Genomic DNA, 21,839 nt, shown 5'->3' with positions numbered 1-21,839 from the left:
AGGACTATGCCCAGATGTTCAGTTTAGGAAGAATTCTGGTGCTGAGGGGGAGGCTTCAGAGCCTGGGAGATCTGGAGGACGGCCATGGCAGGCAGGACACAAGGGACAGGCAGAGGTCCAGGCTTCTGCAGTCGGAGGCGTGGCTGCTGTTCCAAGTGCACCAGCTGCCACTCACCTCAGGCACCTTCCTGGTCCTTTCCTGGGCGGAAGCTGATGCATGTCAGTGTTTCTGTATCAAAGGAGTCATCAGAACGCTGTGCTTCCAAAAACCCCACAAATGGCCCTGGGGAACCCCCAGCCAGCTGCTGCCCCCTGACTCATCCAGGGCCTGACTAAGGCCTCAGGGATGTCTGCTGTAAACTCACGGGGTTGGGGAGATGGGGGGTTGCTAACTGCACTCTTCCTCCACCCTGAACAGCCTGAGGCGGGGGCTGGGACCCTATCTCATGGAGCTGTGCAATGAAGGACCCCCTGTACTCACTCATCCTGAGCCCTTCTCAGCTCACAGCAAGGCTACAGTGGGTTTGCGAGGCTGGAGCCAGGGCCCACATGTAGTGGGATTCAGAAGGCCCTACTCATTAATATCCAAAATATATAATCAGTTCATACAACTCAGTAACAGAAAAAACAAACATCCCAATCAGAAAACGGACAGACCTAAATAGACCTTTCTTCAAAGACATACAGATGGCCAATAGGCACAGGAAAAGATGCTCAACATCCCTGATAGAAGAGAAATGCAAATCAAAACTACAATGAGGTATCACCCCACACCTCTTAGAATCAGTTCAGCTGCTCCGTCCTGTCCAATTCTTCGTCACCCCATGGACTGCAGCATGCCAGGCCTCCCTGTCCATCACCATCTCCCAGAGCCTACTCAAACTCATGTCCATCGAGTCAGTGGTGCCATCCAGCCATCTCAGCCTCTGTCGTCCTCTTAGAATGGCCATTGTTAAAGGTCAATAACAAATGCTGGACAGGGTGCAGAGAAAAGGGAACCCTTCCATGCTATTAGTGAAAATGGAAACTGGTGCAGTCACTATGGAGAACAGTATGCAGGTTCCTCAAAAATCTAAAAATAGTGCCGGCAGATGATCTAGCAATCCCACTCCTGGGCACATATCTGGACAAAACTATAACTCGAAAAGATACATGCACCTCTATGTTCATAGCAGCACTATTTACAACAGACAGGACATGAGCAACCTAAGGGTCCATCAACAGATGAGTGGGTAAAGATGTGGTGTACATGTACAATGGACTGTCACTCAGAAAAGAATGAAATAATGCCATATGCAGCAACATGGACACCCAGAGATTCTCATACTAAGAGGACTAAGTCAGAGAAAGACAAACACCATATACAATATCACTTACATGTGGAACCTAAAGTATGGCACAAATGAACTTATCTACAAAACAGAGATGCCAAGGGAACATTTCATGCAAAGATGGGCACAAAAAAGAACAGAAATGGTATGGACCTAGCAGAAGCAAAAGATATTAAGAAGAGATGGCAAGAATACACAGGAGAGCTATACAAAAAAGATCTTTATGATCCAGATAACCACGATGGTGTGATCACTCACCTAGAGCCAGACATCCTGGAATGCAAAGTCAAATGGGCCTTAGGAAGCATCACTACAAACAAAGCTAGTAGAGGTGATGGAATTCCAGTTGAGCTATTTCAAATCCTAAAAGATGATGCTATGAAAGTACTGCACTCAGTACGCCAGCAAATTTGGAAAACTCAACAGTGGCCACAGGACTGGAAAATATCAGTTTTCATTCCAATCCCAAAGAAAGGCAATGCCAAAGAATGTTCAAACTACCACGCAATTACATTCATCTCACACGCTAGCAAAGTAATGCTCAAAATTCTCCAAGCCAGGCTTCAACAGTATGTGACTGTGAACTTCCAGATGTTCAAGCTGGATTTAGAAAAGGCAGAGGAACCAGAGATCAAATTGCCAACATCCACTGGATCATCGAAAAAGCAAGAGAGCTCCAGAAAAACATCTACTACTTCTTGATTGACTATGCCAAAGCCTTTGACTGTGTGGATCACAACAAACTCTGGAAAATTCTTCAGGAGATGGGAACACCAGACCATCTTACCTGCCTCCTGAGCAATCTGTGTGCAGGTCAAGCATCAAGTAGAACTGGACATGGAACAACAGATGGGTTCCAAATCCGGAAAGGAGTACGTTAAGGCTGTATATTGTCACCCTGCTTATTTAACTTATATGCAGAGTATATCATGCAAAATGCTGGGCTGGATGAAGCACAGGCTGGAATCAAGATTGCCGGGAGAAATATCAATAACCTTAGATACGCAGATGACACCACCCTAATGACAGAAAGTGAAGAACTCAAGAGCCTCTTGAGAGTTCCTCTCAAGTGAAAGAGGAGAGTGAAAAAGCTGGCTTAACACTCAACATTCAGAAAACTAAGATCATGACATCCGGTCCCATCACTTCATGGGAAATAGATGGGGAAACAGTGGAAACAGTGTCAGACTTTATTTTTTGGGGCTCCAAAATCACTGCAGATGGCGACTGCAGCCATGAAATTAAAAGATGCTTGCTCCTTGGAAGAAAAGCTATGACCAATCTAGACAGCATATTAAAAAGCAGAGACATTACTATGCCTACAAAGGTCCGTCTAGTTAAAGCTATGGTTTTTCCAGTTGTCATGTATGGATATGAGAATTGGACCCTAAAGAAAGCTGAGCGCTGAAGAATTGATGCCTTTGAACTGTGGTGTTGGAGAAGAATCTTGAGAGTCCCTTGGACTGCAAGGAGATCCAACCAGTCCATCCTAAAGGAAATCAGTCCTGAATATTCATTGGAAGGACTGATGCTGAAGCTGAAGCCCCAATACTTTGGCCACCTGATGCAAGAACTGAGTCATTGGAAAGACCCTGATGCTGGGAAAGATCGAAGTCAGAAGGAGAAGGGGATGACAGAGGATGAGATGATTGGATGGCATCACCAACTCGATGGACATGAGTCTGAGCAAGCTCCAGGAGTTGGTGATGGACAGGGAAGCCTGGCAATGCTGCAGTCCATGGGGTTGCAAAGATCGGACATGAGTGAGCAACTGAACTGAACTGAATGAAACAGAAACAGACCCACAGACATAGAAAACAGGGCTTCCCTGGTGGCGCAGTTTAAGAATCTGCCTGCCAATGCAGGAGACGCAGGTTCAATCCCTGATCTTGGAAGATCCCACATGCCATGGAGCGACTAAGCCTGTCCGTCACAGCTACTGAAGCCTATGCGCCTAGAGCCCAAGCTCAGAAAACAGAGAAGCCACCACAATGAGAAGTCCGTGATCCGCAACTAGAGAGCAGCCCCCACCTTCTACAGCTAGAGAAAGCCCACGCAGCAACAAAGACCCAGAACAGCCAAAAATAAAGATATAGACAACAGACTTAAAGTTGCAAGTCTGGGATTAGTTGGGAGTTTGGGATTAGCAGGTGCAAAGTATTGTTTACAGAAATGGCTAAACCACAGGTCCTAGAGTATAACACAGGGATCTATATTCTGTAATAAACCATAACAGAAGGCTCTGCCCAGATTTCACCACTACACATTAATTCCTTTAAGAAACAAATTCCTTTAGGTCCCTTAGGGTCCCTTGGGTCATTATCTCTTCAGTGCGAATGTTGTTTGTTTTTATAAGCTTTTCCTAAAAATAGCTTTTGCTACTTGTTCACAAGTTTCTGCATCCGGTCCTCCAACAACTCTGAATTTCTCTTCCCTAGGCCTTGGAGCTCCTGAATCTTCCCGCCTGGGATTCCCTCCCCATACTGTTACCTGTCCCTTTGTCCAGGGCCTTCCTGGGCCCTGTTGATCTGCTGGGGAGCCCCTGCTAAGGGCTCTTGCAGCATCTCAGATGGCGGCACTTGCTGTGTTTGGTGAAGGGGGTAGGAAGGGTCTCACAGTCAGCTCTGCGCACCCAGTACCTCTGTGGCGTGGGCACATGGGCTCCCCTGGGGATAGGCTGGTGGCGAGCGCCCATTTCTCGGATGGGGAAGACAGAGGTTGCCAGCATTAGCCGCCGGCCCCTGAAAGCCCCTCACAGCTGGGCCCCGCCGGCTGACAGCAGGTCTGTGTGTCTCCCCGCGCAGGACAGATGGACACCTTCAGCACCAAGAGCCTGGCCCTCCAGGCCCAGAAGAAGCTCCTGAGCAAGATGGCCTCCCGGACAGTGGCCTCCGCCTTCATCGACGACACTAGTAGCGAGGTGCTGGACGAGCTGTATCGCGCCACCAAGGAATTCACCCGCAGCCGCAAGGAGGCCCAGAAGCTGGTCAAGAACCTGGTCAAGGTAGCAGTGAAGCTGGGCGTCCTGCTGCGCGCTGGGCAGCTGGGCGCCGAGGAGCTGGCGCGGCTGCAGCGCTTGCGGCAGCAGGCGCGCCGCCTGGCCATGACCGCTGTCAGCTTCCACCAGGTGGACTTCACCTTCGACCGGCGAGTGCTGGCCGCCGCCCTGCTCGAGTGCCGGGACCTGCTGCACCAGGCGGCCGGCGCGCACCTGACCGCCAAGTCCCACGGCCGCATCAACCACGTGTTCGGCCACCTGGCCAACTGCGACTTCCTGGCGGCGCTCTACGGCCCCGCCGAGCCCTACCCCTCCCACCTGCGCCGGATCTGCGACGGCCTCACCCGGATGCTGGATGAGGACAGCATATGATGACCTCCGACCCGCTGCGGTTGCTTGCGGGGGGGCGGAGCTCTAAGTGGGACGGAGCTAACCCCTTCCTGTCTGACTCTGGCCAATCACCCCTCCCCCAACACACAGGTGACTGTGCAGCTCCAAAGACCCGGGTCCCCTGTCCTCGGGCCCAATCTCACCGGGCTCGGAGCCCGGCTCAGTCTGCCTGTGCCTGTGGCCTCCCCCAGGCACCTGGAGACCCTTGCCTGCTCTGGCACCATCTGAACAATGCCCCTTAAGCCACTGTCTCTACCCCTCAAATCACTGGGTGTCTCTGACAGCTGGGGGCTTCTCACTTCAGTGTTACTTGGGCATTTTCATTCCCGCAGAGGGTCACAGGGAACCGGGAGAAAGAGGGTGTTAGAGAGTGAACTGTCTCACCCCACCCCACCTCCCATTTCCCAGATGGAAGTCCTAACCCCTGGGACCTGTGAATGTGACCTGATCTGAAAATCGGGTGATTGCTGATGTAATTGGTTGCAGTGCATTCATATTGGAGCTGGGCAGCCCCTAATCCACCATGACTGGGGTCCTTTTGAGAAGGGGACATGTGCACACACAGTCAAGAGGGAGAATGCTATGTGAAGGTGGAGGCAGAGACTGGGCGGATGTGACTACAAGACAAGTAATGCTGAGAGCTGCAAGCCAGCACCAGAAGCTGGGAGAGAGCCTGGGACACTGGCCCGCCCCACACCTTGATGTCGGGCCTCCTGAGCTAAGCAAACAAGCTTCCGTTGTCTCAGCCTCCCAGGCTGGGCACTTGGCTTCGCAGCTCAGAAAATGAGGCCAGGGAGCCGTGGTGAGGGCTGTGGTGGGCTCAGGCCTACTGGCGAGGATGCCCTTCTGTCTGCTTGGCATCGTGGCCCTGACTCCCAGGAGGGAGGTGTTGGAGTGTGCCTCCGATGCAGGCCATTGGGAAAGCCATCTGAGACACATGCCTGTTTTTAAAGGATCATTTCATATTTGGAAAACAAATACACATAAACACTTGTTTTTATAAGACAGGCCTCAGAGACAAAGCTCAACAAACCTTGGCTTTGGCAACACCCGGCAGGTGGGACAATGCTTAACTTGGGGTGTGGATGGACACGTGGGGGTGTGGGGGGTGTATCTGCGATTTGTTGGTCGGAAGTGGGCACAGGTTGTAAGACTGCAAAGCCCCCTGTAGCTCTGGCTGTGCCGGGTTGTTTTGAGCACGCTGGGGGAGGGGGAAGTGTCCATTTCTGTAGAACCTGGTCTGTTTAGGGGAAATGCTGCCAACAGGAGGGCTGCAGGCCATATTAGGTGAGAAGATGGGTTTGCTTAGCCTCATTCAGTGTTTGAGACATTTGGAATTAGTTGCCAACACTTGAAACCAAGGAAATTGCACATCCCAATCTATCAATAGATCTTGAAAACTCACCTGCACTGCCCGTTGGTGAAGCTGCAGAGGCGGCCCGTCTTTGCTCTGCCACAGTCCTCACCGCTCCCTTTTGCCTCTTCATGGCCTGCTGGGCTGGCTGGTAGATTAGGACCCCAGATCCAGGGCCGCATTTTTGTTTGGTTTCGGCTGCCCTGAAAAAGCCAAAGGCTTCCACCCAACAGTCAGCTGTTCCCCTCTCTACCTTCGACTTCCAAAGCAAACTTCCCCCCTTCGTGTGCCAAGAGACAGATCCTCAAATTCAAGAACAAACGTGTATTTTGATTACACCAAGAAGCCCCAGATGAAACCCTTTGCCCTCTGCTCTGCTGGCTGAAGGACATACACGTGACAAGGCTTTGGACTTGTCGTCTTGACTCTTCATACACTTGAGATTTAATTTAGAAAAAAAAAAAACCCAGGACTTCCCTGGTGGTCCAGTGGCTAAGACTCCACACTTCCAATGCAGGGGGCCGGGGTTCAGTCCCTGGTCAGGGAACTAGATCCCCACATGCCACAACAAAAACCTGGTGCAGCCTCATAAATAAAAAGAATTTTAAAAAGAACCTAAGAGAGCTATGTAAATAAAAGCATCTGATAGCTTTCTCTCACCTGTCCGGGGTTTCTACCTATTAAAAATCAAGTTTGGGGACTTCCCTGGTGGTCCAGTGGTTGAGAATCTGCCTTCCAACGCAGGGGACACAGCCTCCATCCGCAGTCCAGGAACTAAGATCCCACCTGCCACAGGCAACTTAAGCTTGCGCATGGCAACAAAGACACAGCACAGCCAAAATAAAAAAAGAAAATAACTCCAGATGGCACACAAATGTCATAGGTTCACAGCCTGCTGGCAGGCTGAGTTCCCGCTGAGCTTGATGACAGCCTAGCAGCGGTGGCAGAGCTTGGCTTTGGCAGCCCAGAGGGGGCTCGGGCCTGCTCCTCATCGTGACCTGCGGCCAGGCAGCTCTGCTCACCAGGCCCTTGGCGTAAAGGGGAGGCTTCTTTGTGTGCACAGATGCTGTGCCCTGCCCCACTCTGCCTCTCTGCCAGCGCCCGGGATGTGGAAGTGGTAAGTGATTCCCAACTGGCCATACAACAATCAATGTCCCTCTTGGCTGGGGTCTGGCGCTCACGCAGCTCAGGCGCAAGGGAGCGCCGTTGCCTCTGCCTCTGTCCTGCTGCCTAGCTTCTGCGGGCAGCCCCAGGCAAGTGTCCCTGGCCCTGCTGAGACCTGCAGGGTGCCGTGCTCAGGGAAGCGAGCGTCCCCCAGGACTTGTGTGCGTCCAGAGCTGCTCTGGACTCGTGTGCTGTCCAGGGGGCGACAGGATAGAGGACGAGATGGTTGGATGGCACCACCGAATCAACGGACAGGAGTTTGAGCAAGCTCTGCGAGATGCTGAAGGACGGGGAAGCCTGTCATGCTGTGGAACATGGAGTCACAAAGAGTTGGACGTAACTGAGCAACTGAACAAAACTAGAGCTGCTCCCGAAGTGGCACAGGTCATGTGCACGGGACCAGTGAGGCTGCTGGTCCTTTCCTCAGGTCCTGTGGGCCCAAGGTCCCTGTCAGTCATTACTGGTTCTGAGTTCAGTTGCTTTTCTTGCTTGCACCTCCCTTGGAATGGCTCCTACACCAGCAGTGCTGGAGCCCTGGGGCTGGACCCCATGCCCTCGGTCAGCCGGCTTCTTCTCTGGCTGGCGGTGTCCCGGCAGCGCCTGGCTCCTCCACAGCACGAGGGGCAGGCCAGGTGAGTGACAGACACAGAGAGGCCTCAGCCAGCCCAGTGCGGTGATTCTGATCATCAAGGACCCGATTCACAGCCACAGGTTTCTTTCCTCCTGGTCAGAGGCCAGGCAGACAGTCCAGTGGGGGTCAGACTCCCAGGCCCTGCTGCTAGGAGTGGCTGAGGCATTTGGGGATTTCATTTATTTATTTTTGTTTGCCTGTGGGTGTTTTTTTTTTTTTTTTAAGTCACTGAGTTTGCAATCCAGCTTCCAGAAAAATAAGCAGAGCCAACTATAGGGCGCAGAACAGTTGGTCTGGGAACTTCCCTCGTGGTCCAGTGGCTAAGACTCCACACATCCAAAGCAGGGGACGCTGGTTCAATCCCTGGTTGGGAAAGTAAGATCCCACATGCCATGCCAAAAAAAGAAGAAGAGCCAGTCTTCCCCGGTGCGTTCCCCTTCGGCTAGGAGTGGCCCCACAGGTGAGGCCATGTGATCCTTGGTGAGGCTGCCTCGGGTCCAGCACATCTGCGCCTGCAGTAAAGTCCTGCCAGGAGGTTCCCTCTGCCCAGGGGTGACTCAGTTCGCCCGTCTTCAGCAGCAAAGGAAAGTAGGGGACCCCAGCCCTGCAAGCCCAGCTGGCGGGGGCGCACCAGTGCCAGATGCCAAGACTCTGGGTGCTTTTTAGTTGTCTTATTTATTTAAATATGAAAGAACATTTCATTTCTGCCCAGTGTGAAAGTTGGTCCCCTGGGGAGTGAGAAGAAGGCGGCTGGTGTGGGGTCTCAGGCAGTGGGGGGCTCCCCCGCAGAACATCCTGGAGCCTGGCCTGATCCCAGCGGGGAGGAGGGGATGCCCTGGCTTCAGAAAAGCCATGATCCCAGGGAGATGTCCCACTGCCCCCTGGCCATGTGTTCTGATGCCTCTTCTGATGAGAAGAACAGTGGGTCTCAGACCCACAATCTTCGGGGTGAGGGAAGGTGGGCGCCAGGTGCGTCCTAGCCCTCCAGACTCCATTCTGGGGCCTTAGCTGTCCTCCAAACAGGGCAACATCAGCTGGGACAGAAAACCAAGAGCCCCCCAATCCAACCTAGAAAACAAGTACTGGGCCTTCTTGAGGTCCAGCTCCTTGCGGGGAGAGGAGGAAAAGCTGCCCTCAGAGGGGCTTCAGGTCACAGTTCGCTGCGTGTTGCCTTGGCCACGATCACCAGCTTGGACAGCTCAGCCTTGAAGGCCCCAGGCCTGTGGAACACTGCAAAGGAAGAGACCCTGGGTCAGTGCTCGCCTCTGCAAGTCCTCTTGGTCCTGAGCTGGGGGGTGGGGTGGGGGCAATGATGTGGGCAGGGCAGTGGAGGGGCCTCCAAGTGGACTCCATAAGGAAAGGCTCCTGGCCCTGAGAGGCTTACAGGTGATGGACAAGGGAAAGGTGGGGAAGTCGAGGGCCTGACTGGAGGGCAACGAGAGGCCACAGGAGAGGCTGAGGTGGAAAGAGCTGTGATCACTTCTGCCACGTTGAGAACAGCTGGGGGTCGGAGGTTTGCCCTGGCAAACTTGTCTGGCCATGCCCTGCTCTGCAGCCCCAGCCTGCCTCCCATTCCCTGTCTATCCTCCCCATCGGTGCTCCCTGGGGCTCAGGGTCTGCCAGCATCCCAGGCCCCTCTGTCCTTGATCTCCACTCTAAACAGGCCCTGTGCCCTGGAGGACCTGTGGGCAGGGCGGGCCTCCTTCCAGGCCCTCCTAAAACCCCCAATCATACCACCACCTTCCCTCCCCTCCCACTCTCCACTTTGGTGCCTGGTGACACCCATGGCCACATGGGTTCCTCATCTCACTTCTCCCCTGTCCATCAGGACTCTCAGGCTCCCTGACTCAGCTCAAATCCATGTCCATTGTCTCACTCACTCACTCCCCATTGCTCTCACCCCTCCGAGCCGCAACTCTAGCACCCACTCTTTCTGTTCTGCATTTGGCCTGCATGGCTGTAGCTGAACAGGGGTCAGAGGTCACAGGGGTCTCGGAGCCTCAGGATGTGACCCCCGGCCTCTCCAGACATAGGAGGTCCCAACTTCGATGCCTGAACCTGTCACTGGGCCCAGGACGCCCCCTCCCCTATACCCCACTGTGGAGCTGAGCACACTTTTACACCCTCTGTTTTCTGCAAGGGACAGGCCAAGCATGCCTGCTACCTGTGAGCAAACAGTGGTTTCTACATTTATAAACAGAAATCAAAGGGAACACAGCATCCTGTGATATGGGAATGTAGTATGACATTCACATGTCAGTGTTCACAAAACAAGGTCTTATTAGCATGCAGCCACCCACATGCATTGACTAGTGGTTCATGTCTGACTTGGCCCTGTTGCGGCAGATCGAGTTATTTCAAAGGGGGGGTGTCTGCCCCTAAAACTGAAAATATTTACCAGATGGCCCTTTTTACAGGAGGGATAGCAGCCTCCTCTCACCAGTGGTCCCTGGATCGACCCTTCATAGAGGTCTTGTCCCCTCTCTCACCTTCCCTGCTGGAGAACCTGGGTTCCAGCCCCACAAACCCCTCCACCTACCTGCTGTTTTGGTCACCTCAAACTCCTCATTTTTCAAGGGAACGTCGCTCTCTTTCTCAAAAGCAGCTTTTGACTGAAAGGGAACAAGTGGAAACTTTTCTAATCAGGAAAGAACACGGCTCGGTTTGCTTCCTGGAGCAGCACAGACGACAGATTTGAGATGCTTTTTTAAGCACAGAAAAGAGAATCCGGTGGAAGTGGCAGGTTAATCCACTTACAAGATCGTCAACTGGCTTCAAACCTCATGCCTTGCTGCAAATCCAAGGAGGGAGGCATCTAATTCAGTTTTTCCCTTTAGGTGATATATGGAAATGGCATACAAGCGTGGCAGTCTCTTGAATGTAATTTTTAAAAATCAGAACTGTGTCTTTCTCAGATCAGTTAGAGTAATGGAGTTTTACAGTACGAATAGATTAGACACAATTTTGTGGTTGTTTAGTCGCTAAGTCGTGTCTGACTCTTGCGACCCCATAGACTGTAGCCTGCCAGGCTCCTGTTCTTTAAGAAGTGGAGTTTCCCAGGTGGCGCAGTGGTCAAGACTTCACCTGCCAATGCAGGAGAGGTAAGAGACGTGGGTTTGATTTCCTGGGTCAGGAAGATCCCCTGGAGGAGGGCATGGCAACCCGCTCCAGTATTCTTGCCTGGAGACTCCTCATGGACAGAGGGGCCTGGCAGGCTACAGTCCGTGGGGTTCCAAAAGATTTGGACGTGACTGAGCATGAATGCATGCAAAGTAAGAAGAGACCCAGGAGAGTGATGAGTTAACAGACTGATGGTCAGTCTGAAGTGTCAACTGGGAGGACCCGTGGTAGCGTGGTAGCAGACCCTGGTAGGCACTGCTGCCGGCGGGTGGGGGGGGTGCGGTGCGGGGCACTGCTGTGACAGTGGTTCATCCTGAGCTGACTTTAAGTCAAAGAGACGGTCCCTGAAGACCTGGGGATGCCTAGAGGAAGAGCTGACGAATCCCCGCCAACAGCCAGGCCCCCATAGCAGAAGCCAGTTCCTACAGTGAATCTCTCATGTCTGTCTCTTGTTGGTTCTGCTTCTTGGGTTGATAAAGTGGTTTTCAAACTGTTCCCAACTCAGATGCAGAAGCAGGCATGGGCTCTGCAGAGTGGCTGGGCTCTGAAGGGGGTTCTGTGGGTCAGGAGCATGGCGCAAGGTGCTGGCTAAGCCATGAACCACAGGTCACTGGGGCCAAAGGACGTGGGGCCCTCCCAATACCAGTGAGCCTGCCCCCTGGGCCCACTTCTGCCCCATCCCCAGGGCTGAGCCCCCCTGCCTCCTGACTTCCTGCCAGCTTGGCCAGCAGGGGACATAAGTGGGAGGCTGGTAAAGCCTTACTGGAGGAAGACCGGTCTCTAGGGGCCAACTGGGATCCCCTCTGGTACTGCAACCTGCAACCCCCAGGCCTCCCTCTAAGGGCTTGGTATCCATCTCCTCATTATTGCTGTCTCCCCACCCCCAACCTGGGGGTCTTCAAGGCACAGTCCATGGTGGGCCAGCCAGGCAGCCCTCAGCCTGGGCGACACTCACGTAGGCCATGCCGTACTCGATCTCGGCGCCCTGCACCTCTGCCTTAAACTGCGTGAAGTACAGGTAGGACTTGCCCTGGGGCCTGTGAAGAAAGGTCGGGAGACAGATCAGCCTGGGGCTACGTGTCCCCTGCTCCCTAAGAATCTACTTGGGGATTCCATTTTGGGGAAGGACAGACTGGGTGCCCTCAACATGATCTGCTCTTTGCCAGAACATTCTTCCAGCTCCAAGATGGACATGTCTCTTCCCTTTCCGCATGGGAACTGTTTGAGGACAGGAACACTTGCGTCCGTTTGCTGAACACTTCTCATCCCCTGAACAACATCCCAGGTTTGCAGTAGGGGCAGGGTGGGCAACATCCCCAGAGGGTGAGAAGTACAGGGGTTAACTAGGTAGCAGAGAAGGGTGTCTACAGCTGAATGTGTCCTTAGGGGGTGTTGCAGGATGAGGACCCTGCTCTGGGCCTGTGTGGCCCAAGTCTGTGCCCACCTGGAGGGCTGGCACTCCCAAGCCCATGTGAGATGATGGTCTACAGGCAGGGGGATACAGCTTGGATGACTAACCTGTAATGAAGGGGGCCCACCCCGGCTCCTCTCCTCTAGATGCTTCCCTCTGAGGCCAGGAAGGGGCACAGACAGGGTCTCAACAGGGCTGGTGGTGGCATGTTGAGGACATGAGGCTCCCACACTCACACTACTCGGTACCGTGGAGTGGGGTACTGCTGCTGTGTGTAAGGCATCTCGCAGGAGACGGGGACTGCACCAAGGCCAGCACGCATTTTCTTTGATTAAATGTCACCCTCCCTGCTCTCTGTCATATCCCATTTCTTGATGTGTCCCCTGAATTGACCCCAGTCCCTGAGGGTGAGAGCGTGGCTGGGCCTTCTGTTGTGTTGGACACGTGTCGATGCTTGAGAAATCGGTTCTACGGGACCTCTCTGGCAGCCCAGTGAGTAAGAGTCCACCCGCCAGCGCAGGGGATGCAGCTCAGCACCACATGCCACGGAGCAACTGAGCCGCCGTGCAGCTACTGAGCCTGTGTGCCGCGAGAAGAGATGCCCCGCCGTGACAAAGATCCTGCAGAGACTGAGGCCCGACACAGCTAAATAAATAAATAACAACTAAGAGAAAAATCAGTTCTGCTCGGGCGATCCATTCCAGGTCACAGGGCCCAGAGGAGAAGGGCCAGGATCTGATGACACTGTAGACCCTGCTCCCCATCAGGGGGCTGAGCGCCTCCTTCTCAGGCTCCTGGAGCTGGGCTCCAGGCCGTGGGGTTACAAGAAGAATGGGCACGATGTCAGCCCCAGGGCGGGAGGTTAAGCCCTTGAATGATGAATGTAACTGAGGGAGACGAAGACAGGGGCAGCATCTGGGGAGCCCGGCCCTTCTCCTGGGGACTGCGGCCACTGCCTGAACGCCCCTGCCTCCTGCCCCCCCAACCCCCTCTCAGCCTCAGTGTCAAGGTGATCTCCTGGGGAGCCCTCCCAGGTAGCTCTCCCCACCCCAGAGGGTTGCAGGACTCTGCTAGTCTGTGGGCCGCCAGAACAAAGGTGCCTCATCTGAGGAGGGGGTGATCCCACCCCAGGACCCTGGCTTACCTCCAGATGGTGCAGGTGAAGTGCTGGTGGTCTTCGCTGGTCCCCAGACTCATCTGCCACTTCTGGGGAGAGAGGACAGACAGGTCAGCCCAGGACACACAGCCTCACCATCATGGTGCACAGCCTGCACCGCGCCAGGAGTGAACCCTGAGGTCAACTCTAGACTTGGGGTGCTGATGTATCAGTGCAGGTTCACTGACCCTCACAAATCCATATGATCAGGGATGACGGGTGGCGGAGAACGGGGATACGGGAAATCCCTGTGCCTCCCGCTCAATTTTGCTGTAAAAAAGTCTGTTGGGAAAAATAAAAACAAAAATAAAAGAAGACAGTATGCTCATGCTTGCCTGTGTAAGTGCAGAGCAGTTCTTAGAGAAGATGCGAGACTGTGAGAACCACAGCAACACACAAGACTCGGTGGGGGCTGGGCAGGTGGAAGGTGCCGGAGAGCTTTTCACCTTTTTTTTTTTTTTTCCTCTTTCTGAATGACACGTATTAGTTTTTTTTTTAAATTAAATTAACAAAACAATACGTTAGGGACTTGCCTGGTGGACTGCAGGGGCACAGGTTCGATCCCTGGTCTGGAAACTAGGATCCCACATACCACTTGGTGTGGCCAAAACATTTTTTAAATTAATAATAATACTTTAAGATAGTTCCAAAACATACCACTACCAGTTTATTCTCATTTTCAGGGCCTCCGAAAAGTTGGCCAAATGCAAGGTCTGGTGGCCTGAGGTGTTTCTAAGCTTTGCTAGTAAAATGAGTGTCTTGTCTTTCTGAAAGAGTAAAGATGGATTCCAACTGCTGATAAGCTGTTTTAACATTAGAGCTTTGCCACTAATAAAAACAAGGCCGTTTTTATGTTAATTATGATGGGAGTAAATGGTCACTTAGAAGCCTTCTGCCTGCAGCATGGAGGCCAGAGCCAATTACTTAGGTGGGGCAGGCAAGGCAAGTGGACCCATATATTTATTTTCTATTTAAAAACTACTGGGACTTCCCTGGGGGTCCAGTGGTTAAGACTCTGCACTTCTACTGCAGGGGGCGTGGATTTGATCTCTGGTCGGCGAACTAGGAACCCACATGCTGCACAGTGTGGCCAAAAAATAAACTGGACAAAACAAACAGAAAAAAACTCCTGCCCACAGTTTCAAAGGCTCACAGTTTTATGCTGTGAAATATATCTGGGATGGTCTTCTATAGCTCTTAAAAGTTCCATGACAGGCAAATCTTTTTTTTTAAGACTATGAAAGCAAACTAAGTTAAAATCAGGAGTTTCTTAGCAATACGGCCAACCTCCCTCTGAGTGGTTTGTTAAATGAACTTGACTCTGGTCTTGAGGCTGCAGGCTAGAGTGGGCGGTAGGTGCCCTTGGTGAGGCTCAGATTTTGGCATCAGATACTCACATGAGGGTGTGTTTTCAGGCAGCCCGTTCAGACAAGAGCCTCTGTGACCTTCTCTGGGAGGCTGGGGAGATCAGGATCTAAGCGACCGGGTGTAATTAATACAGGTAAATGGTCACCGCTATTGTTTTTCATTAAGATATATTGATAAGTAACAGATGGTGAAATGGACCCATTTGTATATTTTTCTTAAGATTTTTGGATGTAGACCATTTTTAAAGTCTTTATTGAATTTGTTACAATATTGCTTTTGTTTTATGTTTCGGTTTTTCGGTCAGGAGGCATGTGGGATCTTAGTTCCCCAACCAGGGATTGAACACTCACCTCTTGTATTGGAAGGTGAAGTCTTAACCAGGACCACCAGGGAAGTCGCTGTGTCTGTTCTGAGTTACCCAACTGGGACACAGATCAGTTCTGTCTCCCCAGGTGTCTATTCACCATCGCTGTGCGGTCAGTCCCTTCCTGCAAATTCCCAGTGATCACTGATCTGCTCTGTCCTCACAGTTGTGCCTTTGCACAACGCCACCTGAGTGGGATCACACAGGCCCCGATCTCCTAAGTCGGTCAGTCTCACTCCGCCTAACACACGTCTGATTAATCTGAGTGGTTGCATGTGTATCAACAGTTCACTTACCTTTAACAACTTTATTGAGAAACAGTTTATGTAATAACAATATGCTCTTTTTAATTGGACACTTCAGTGTTTCCTAGTACTTTCAGAGCTGTGCAACCATCACCTGTATAGCCACTCTTTTCCTGGGGATCTTCCTTGCCCAGGGATAGAACCCAGGTCTCCTGCATTGCAGGTAGATTGTTGTTTGAGCCACAAAAGAAACCCCTATCTATGATTTACCACAGCCAGCAAGTGGAAGCCACCCAAGTGTCCCTCAGCAGGTGATGAGTGAACACAGCATGGTCCCTCACACGCAGGAGCATCACTCGGCAATGGAAAGGGGTGAGGCCCAGACACTCGCTGCCACGTGGACAGATCCTGAGAACACGATGCTCAGTGAGAGAAGCAGGCACGGAAGGGCACACAGGGTGTGATTCCACTGATGGGAAACGTGCAGAGAAGCAGCCACTTGGGTGGCTCCCACTTGCTGGCTATGGCAAATCATGCTGCTCTGAACAGTCATGTGCGAGCTTTGTGTGGACTTAGGTTCTCATTTCTAACAGGCAGATACAGAGGATCCAGGGGGCTGTTTCCTGCCACCGGGGCAGTGGGCCAGCAGCCAGAGCGCCTGTGGGTCGCACTGTCGTGTTCCCATGCTCCGCTGGTGGCCCGCAGTCTCTGATGACCAGAGTTCTGGCTGGTGCTGCTGGAACAGGTCATGCCAGACACATCTGCTCTGAGGTGTTTCCTTTGGGAAGAATTCCCTCATCCGAGACGGAAGAACCGAGCCTGTTGCTGGCTCAGAATCTGTGACCCAGCTGCTGTCCCAAGAGTGAGCCTGGCTCTCCCGTGAACTGTCCACCTGCAGGGTCCTGTCAGGAGGCACTGCTGGTGATGCAGGCTGTGTCCTGCCTCAGGGTAGTGGTCAAAGGTCTGCACTTTGGGGACCTCGGTCACATTCCAGTTGAGGGGGCCTGGGTCCTCAGCCTCAGAAGCTGCCATGTCCTCATGTGTGAAATGGGGGTAATGACAGCCTCCCAGGGTTCTGCAGATGAAACGCGACATGTGCCTGGCTTAGCACTGCTCGGGGCGCCTGGTAAACTGCAAGGTGGTTGGGGACATCACGATTTTATCATCCTATGAACTGACCATGGACACAACCATGGGCTTCCCCAGTAGCTCGGACGGTAAAGAATCTGCCTGCAATGCAGGAAACCTGGTTTCGTTTTATGGGTCGGGAAGATGCCCTGGAGAAGGAAACAGCAACCCATGCCAGTATTCTTGCCTGGAGAATTCCACAGATAGAGGAGCCTAGCAGGTTACAGTCCATGGGGTTGCAAAGAGCTGGACACGACTGAGCAACTAACGGTTTCACTTGCACAACAAAACAGGCAGGGAATGTGCTGATGAGGAGAAGGTGCTTTGTGACTAATCAGGAGCCCAAGAAGGGGCATGGCTCTACCAAGAGGTATGAACCGGGGTAGAATGTTCTACCACGTCACCACCCCACTGGACTGCTTGGAGAAGCAGCGAGGCCTGGAGGTGTCCGAGGGAGCGGTGGACAATCCCAGGATGTCCATGGTCCTGGCGGCAGGTAGAAGGGCTGCAACAACCCTTGGTTCCACTGGGAAGGGTGTCACCAGGCATTCACTAAATTTCATTACAATACTGTTGCTGGGAGTCATTTACTTTTATTTACAAATCAAATGTATCCAAAATAAGGAACGTGGATTTCACGTCACTTTATTATTGTAATTATCTATTTATTTATTTGGCTGCGCTGGGTCTTAGTTGGGGCTTGTGGGATCTAGCTCCCTGATAAGAGATTGAACCTGGGTCTCCAGCATTCGGAGTGCAGAGTCTTAGTCACTGGACCACCAAGGAAGCCCCAACTTCGTATCATTCTTGCCCAGTGCCTTTCGCCTGGGGGTAATTCTGTCCTCTAGCGGATACTGGAGGACATTTAGACGTTGTCTAAATTCACAGGTTCTAGGAAGTAAGATGTGGACACATCTTTTTTGGAGGACCTCATTCAACTACATTATGTGAAGAATTACCACAAATTTAGTAGCTTAAAAGCGACACTCATTCATTAGCTTACAGTTCTGTAGGTCAGAAGTCTGGGTGTGGCAGGGCTGTATCCTTTGTTCAGTCTCACAAGCTAAATCAGAGTGTCAGCCAGGGGCTTCCCTGGTGGTCCAGTGGTTAAGACTCTGCCTTGCAACGCAGGGGACATGGGTTTGATCCCTGGTGGGGGAACTGAGATCGCATGTGCTGCGTGGCACAGTCAATGAAATAAGAGTGGAAGCCAGACTGCATTGCCAACTAGAGATCTGGAGATTAGGGTCCTCTTCCGACGCACCTGGTTGTGGTGGGGTTCAGTTCCTTGTGGTTGGAGGGCTGAAGCCCTGATTTCCCTGCCACCAGTCAGGGGCTGCTCTGAGCTTCTAGAGGCCACACATCCTACCTCCTCAAAGTCAGCTGCGGTGCACTATGCCTGTCTTATGCTTCCAGTCTCTCTCACTCCATCTTCTGCCATCAGCCAGAGAAACCAGCCAGCAAGGAACTGGGGACCTCAGTCACACACCGAAAGGAAACCAGGTTCTGCCAACAACTTGAATCAGTCTGGACGAGGGTTCTCCCCAGAGCCTGCAGGTGAGAGCCCAGCCGGGCTGACACCTTGATCTTGGCTTTGTGAAGCATCCAGCTGAGCTGACAGGGACTTCTGACCTTCAGAACCATGGGATAGGGACTTTCTCTGTGGTCCAGTGGATAAGGCTGTGCTCTCAATGCAGGGAGCCTGGGTCCCATCCCAGGTTGGGGAACTAAGATCTCACATACTGTAATGAAGCCTCATGCCACAACTCCTGAGCCCTCGTGCTCCAGAGTCCATGCACCACAATTAGAGAAGCCCACGTGCCCCAGCGAAGACCCAGGGTGGCCAAATAACTGAAAAAAAAAAGAATGATGCGATAATAACTGGGCACTGTTTTAAGCTGTTCAGTCTGTGTTACTCAGCACAGAAGATGAACACGATACTGCTAACGGAGGCTCATGAGAATGGCAGATTCAGGTCTCACATCCCTCTTTCTGTCCATATGTCTGTTCACTCTGTGGAATTATGAGTAGAATCTGCCATCACCATTGGACTTGAGCACTGTCTTCTATCGCTTAGGCAAGAATAGTCCAGTGTCCTCGAGAGAGCAAGTCTGTACGACAATGGATGCTATCGTACTAAACTACATGGAGTTTTGAACAACTCACCTCATTGGTCCCTCCTTGAGATGCGTAGGTGAACACACAGGTATATTTGTCCTAGAGAATGGGAAGAAAAAAAGTCTCGGTAGTAGATAGGTGTTAGTGCTGGAGGTTCAGGGTCTCTGAATGTCCCTCTGAGATCCAGAATCAAGATCCTCCTTTTGAGTATCTACACTCAAGGGGAGGAGGTAGAGTCAGAGCCTTCTGGCTGATGTACCTGGAGGCCGATGTCCTTGGAGGCCTGGAACTCCCCCACCAGCCTCCCCGCTTGGGGAGCTCCTGGCTCTGGACAAACAACCCATATGGCTTCTAGAAGGGGGAGATCACATCTCTTCCAGCACCCACCCATTTAGGAACATGAAATCTGGAAGTAGGGACACCTGGGGTCCCTGTGTCCACATCTCTGCTCCGCTGTGGGCCTTGGGCAAGTGCAAAGCTTTCTTTTTCTTCACCTGGAAAATGGGCCTCACATAAAGAATCTGGCACAATATCAGGTTATAAGAAAGTAATAAACAGATAGTGACTATTGATATCATTGTTAGACTGGAAAGGGGGACTGGGAGAGGAAGCAATTTCTCCAACAAGCTGAGGATGGGCTAGACTAGACCTAGGCCTGCTGCCTCTAGATAAGGAGGGTCTGCCTCAGATTTCAATGAGAAAGATGGGGGACCTTGTGCAATGGAAGGAAAGAGCAACATCTGTCCACTTCCTTCCTGGTCAGAGCTGAGGCAGAATTACTTTCTGTGGGGCCTGGAGGCATATGCCCCAGGGCCTCCAGCTCTTCTCTCCCTACCTCTGGGCCCATCCTGCCCTCCAATAAGGAGGGGCTCTCTTGAGTCTAAACCAGACAATCCTGAAGGAAATCAACCCTGAATACTCATTGGAAGGACGAATGACTGATACTGAAGCTGAAGCTCCGTTACTTTGGCCACCTGATGTGAAGAGCCGACTCACTAGAAAAGATCCTGATGCTGGGAAAGATAGAAGGCAGGAGGAGAAGGGGGCGACAGACGACGAGATGGTTGGATAGCATCACTGACTCAATGGACAAGAGTTTGAGCAAACTCGGGGAGGTAGTGCAGGAAAGGGAAGCCTGGCGTGTTGCAGTCCATGGGGTCGCAGACTCGGACACAACAGAGCGACTGAAGAACAACACTTGGGTCTGAGGGATGGGGCTGCTTGGGCACGATGGGCAAGTGAGATGCGTTAGGGACTGAGGCTAGAGACCCAGCCCCCTCAAAGAAGCCAGCCCCCAGGAGCCTCGCCTCCTCTTAATCCAAGTCCCGCCCCCTACCCTCAGGCCCTGCCCCCGCCGGGGCCGCACCCTGGTCCCGCCCCCGCCGGTCAGCTCCCCCTCCCCAGGCCATGCCCCGGCTAGCACCATCCCTCAAGCCCCCGGGGTGTCTGAGGTACGTACCCCAGGGCCCACGTTCTGGGAGAAAGAATGCACCACGCCGCCAGGCCGCACGTCAAACGCCACCGTCGTGGGCTCGGACACCGTCTCCACCGGCCTCAGCGCCACGGCCGCCAGGAGCAGCGAGACCCACAAGTTCGCGCCGCCGCTGCCATTCCTTCTTCCGCTGGGCGCTGCCATCTTGAGATCAGGTTCGCGGGGGCAGGGACGGCGGACGGAGCGCGGCGAGGGACACGTAAGGAGTCTGGCGGAGGCCACGTCGGCGCCGGCGCCGGCGCGACCACGTCATCCTGAGGGCGCCGCCCCTCCTACCCGGGCTGCCATCTTGGGGGCGGGGCTTGGAGGTGCCAGGGGCGTTCTGGGGTTGAAGAAATTGAAACAGGTTTCTTGGTTTGGGGTCCATTCGTCCCTCACTAAGCAAGTGACTGGGAGAAGCTCATGGCACCCCACTCCAGTACTCTTGCCTGGAAAATCCCATGGACGGAGGGGCCTGGTAGGCTGCAGTCCATGGGGTCGCGAATAGTCGGAAACGACTGAGCGACTTCACTTTCACTTTTCACTTTCATGCTCTGGAGGCGGAAATGGCAACCCACTCCAGTGTTCTTGCCTGGAGAATCCCAGGGACGGCGGAGCCTGGTGGGCTGCCGTCTCTGGGGTCGCACAGAGTCGGACACGACTGAAGTGACTTAGCAGTAGCAGGCAAGTGACTGACCCTTCAACTCTTCTAGTTAGTACGTGTACAACGAACGAAGGATAGAAAGGAGCACCGCTGAAATTCAGGTTAATGCATGTAGGCAGAATGGGGGAAATGGAAGATCACCATTGGGCAAACAACTGGTTGTTAACTCCGTGGATCCATGCTAAAAACTGGTGGGGAAGAGGATTTTTGCATTATCTCAAAGTATTTCCCCCCGAGATACATAACAGCTACAAAGAGAAAAGTAAGTAATTTTACAGGGGCGACACCATCTTTAGCCCATTGAGCAAAGTCAACGTCGTTAAAAGACAGTGACTTCATGGAGTCACCATGGGATACAGAGAAGGACATTCTGAGTGGCATCTCCGTGGAATTTCTGTGCAAAATGCACGGCCTTAATCTGATAGAGCAGATACCAGAGAAACCCAAGTTGAGGGATATTCTACCTAGGTCGCTGGCAGTTCTCTTTAAAAATGTCATGAAAGACAAAGGCTGAGGAACCATCACAAAATGAGGAGACTAAGACGTGGAAAGGCAACTGGGATCCAGGATTGGATCCTTGCCTTAGTCTGGGTTGTTATAACAATATCTCGCAGACTGGCTGGCTTAAACAACACATTTATTTCTTACAGCCTGTTCTGAGTGGGGGTACCTGCTCCTGTTAAGAAATGCTTCCCTCTTTGCAGCCGGCTGCCGTGGACCTGTTAGGAATTGGCTCCATAAATCAGAGGACGGCAGACTATTTGGTGTTTCACACAGCACAGTTCTTTTTATGTCTCCATTTCCCTATCTCCCGTGTTTGACCTTCAGCGGGTCCCTATGAAGGATTCAATTAGTGGCCAAATGCTGTAGCTGACAAGGTATTTGGTTGTGAGTGGTTTTGAGTTTCCTACTCAAGAGGGGTAGGT

At 52.6% G+C, this 21,839-nt stretch overlaps 2 protein-coding genes across 2 annotated transcripts; one reads left to right on the top strand and one right to left on the bottom strand.

Annotated features, from left to right (window-relative positions):
* The first annotated feature begins 4,140 nt into the window (after nt 1–4,140).
* Nucleotides 4,141–5,759, top strand: TNFAIP8L1 (TNF alpha induced protein 8 like 1). Its single transcript, XM_068981172.1, has one exon. The coding sequence runs from the start codon at nt 4,141–4,143 to the stop codon at nt 4,699–4,701; it is 561 nt and encodes a 186-aa protein (XP_068837273.1). The 3' UTR covers nt 4,702–5,759.
* Nucleotides 5,760–8,528: 2,769 nt separating this feature from the next.
* Nucleotides 8,529–20,468, bottom strand: MYDGF (myeloid derived growth factor). The gene is made up of 6 exons (XM_068980485.1): nt 20,238–20,468; nt 18,827–18,877; nt 13,544–13,605; nt 11,944–12,025; nt 10,408–10,480; nt 8,529–9,098 (listed from the first exon to the last, which is right to left on the bottom strand). Exons 1-6 carry the CDS (start codon nt 20,412–20,414, stop codon nt 9,019–9,021), a joined length of 525 nt encoding a protein of 174 aa, XP_068836586.1. The 5' UTR covers nt 20,415–20,468; the 3' UTR covers nt 8,529–9,018.
* Nucleotides 20,469–21,839: the final 1,371 nt, after the last annotated feature.

This window comes from Capricornis sumatraensis, chromosome 9 (assembly GCF_032405125.1).
Source record: "Capricornis sumatraensis isolate serow.1 chromosome 9, serow.2, whole genome shotgun sequence".
NCBI classification, from domain to species: domain Eukaryota; kingdom Metazoa; phylum Chordata; class Mammalia; order Artiodactyla; family Bovidae; genus Capricornis; species Capricornis sumatraensis.
The sequence above is the reverse complement of the archived record's forward strand: the minus strand, read 5'-3'. Positions and strand labels throughout refer to the sequence as shown.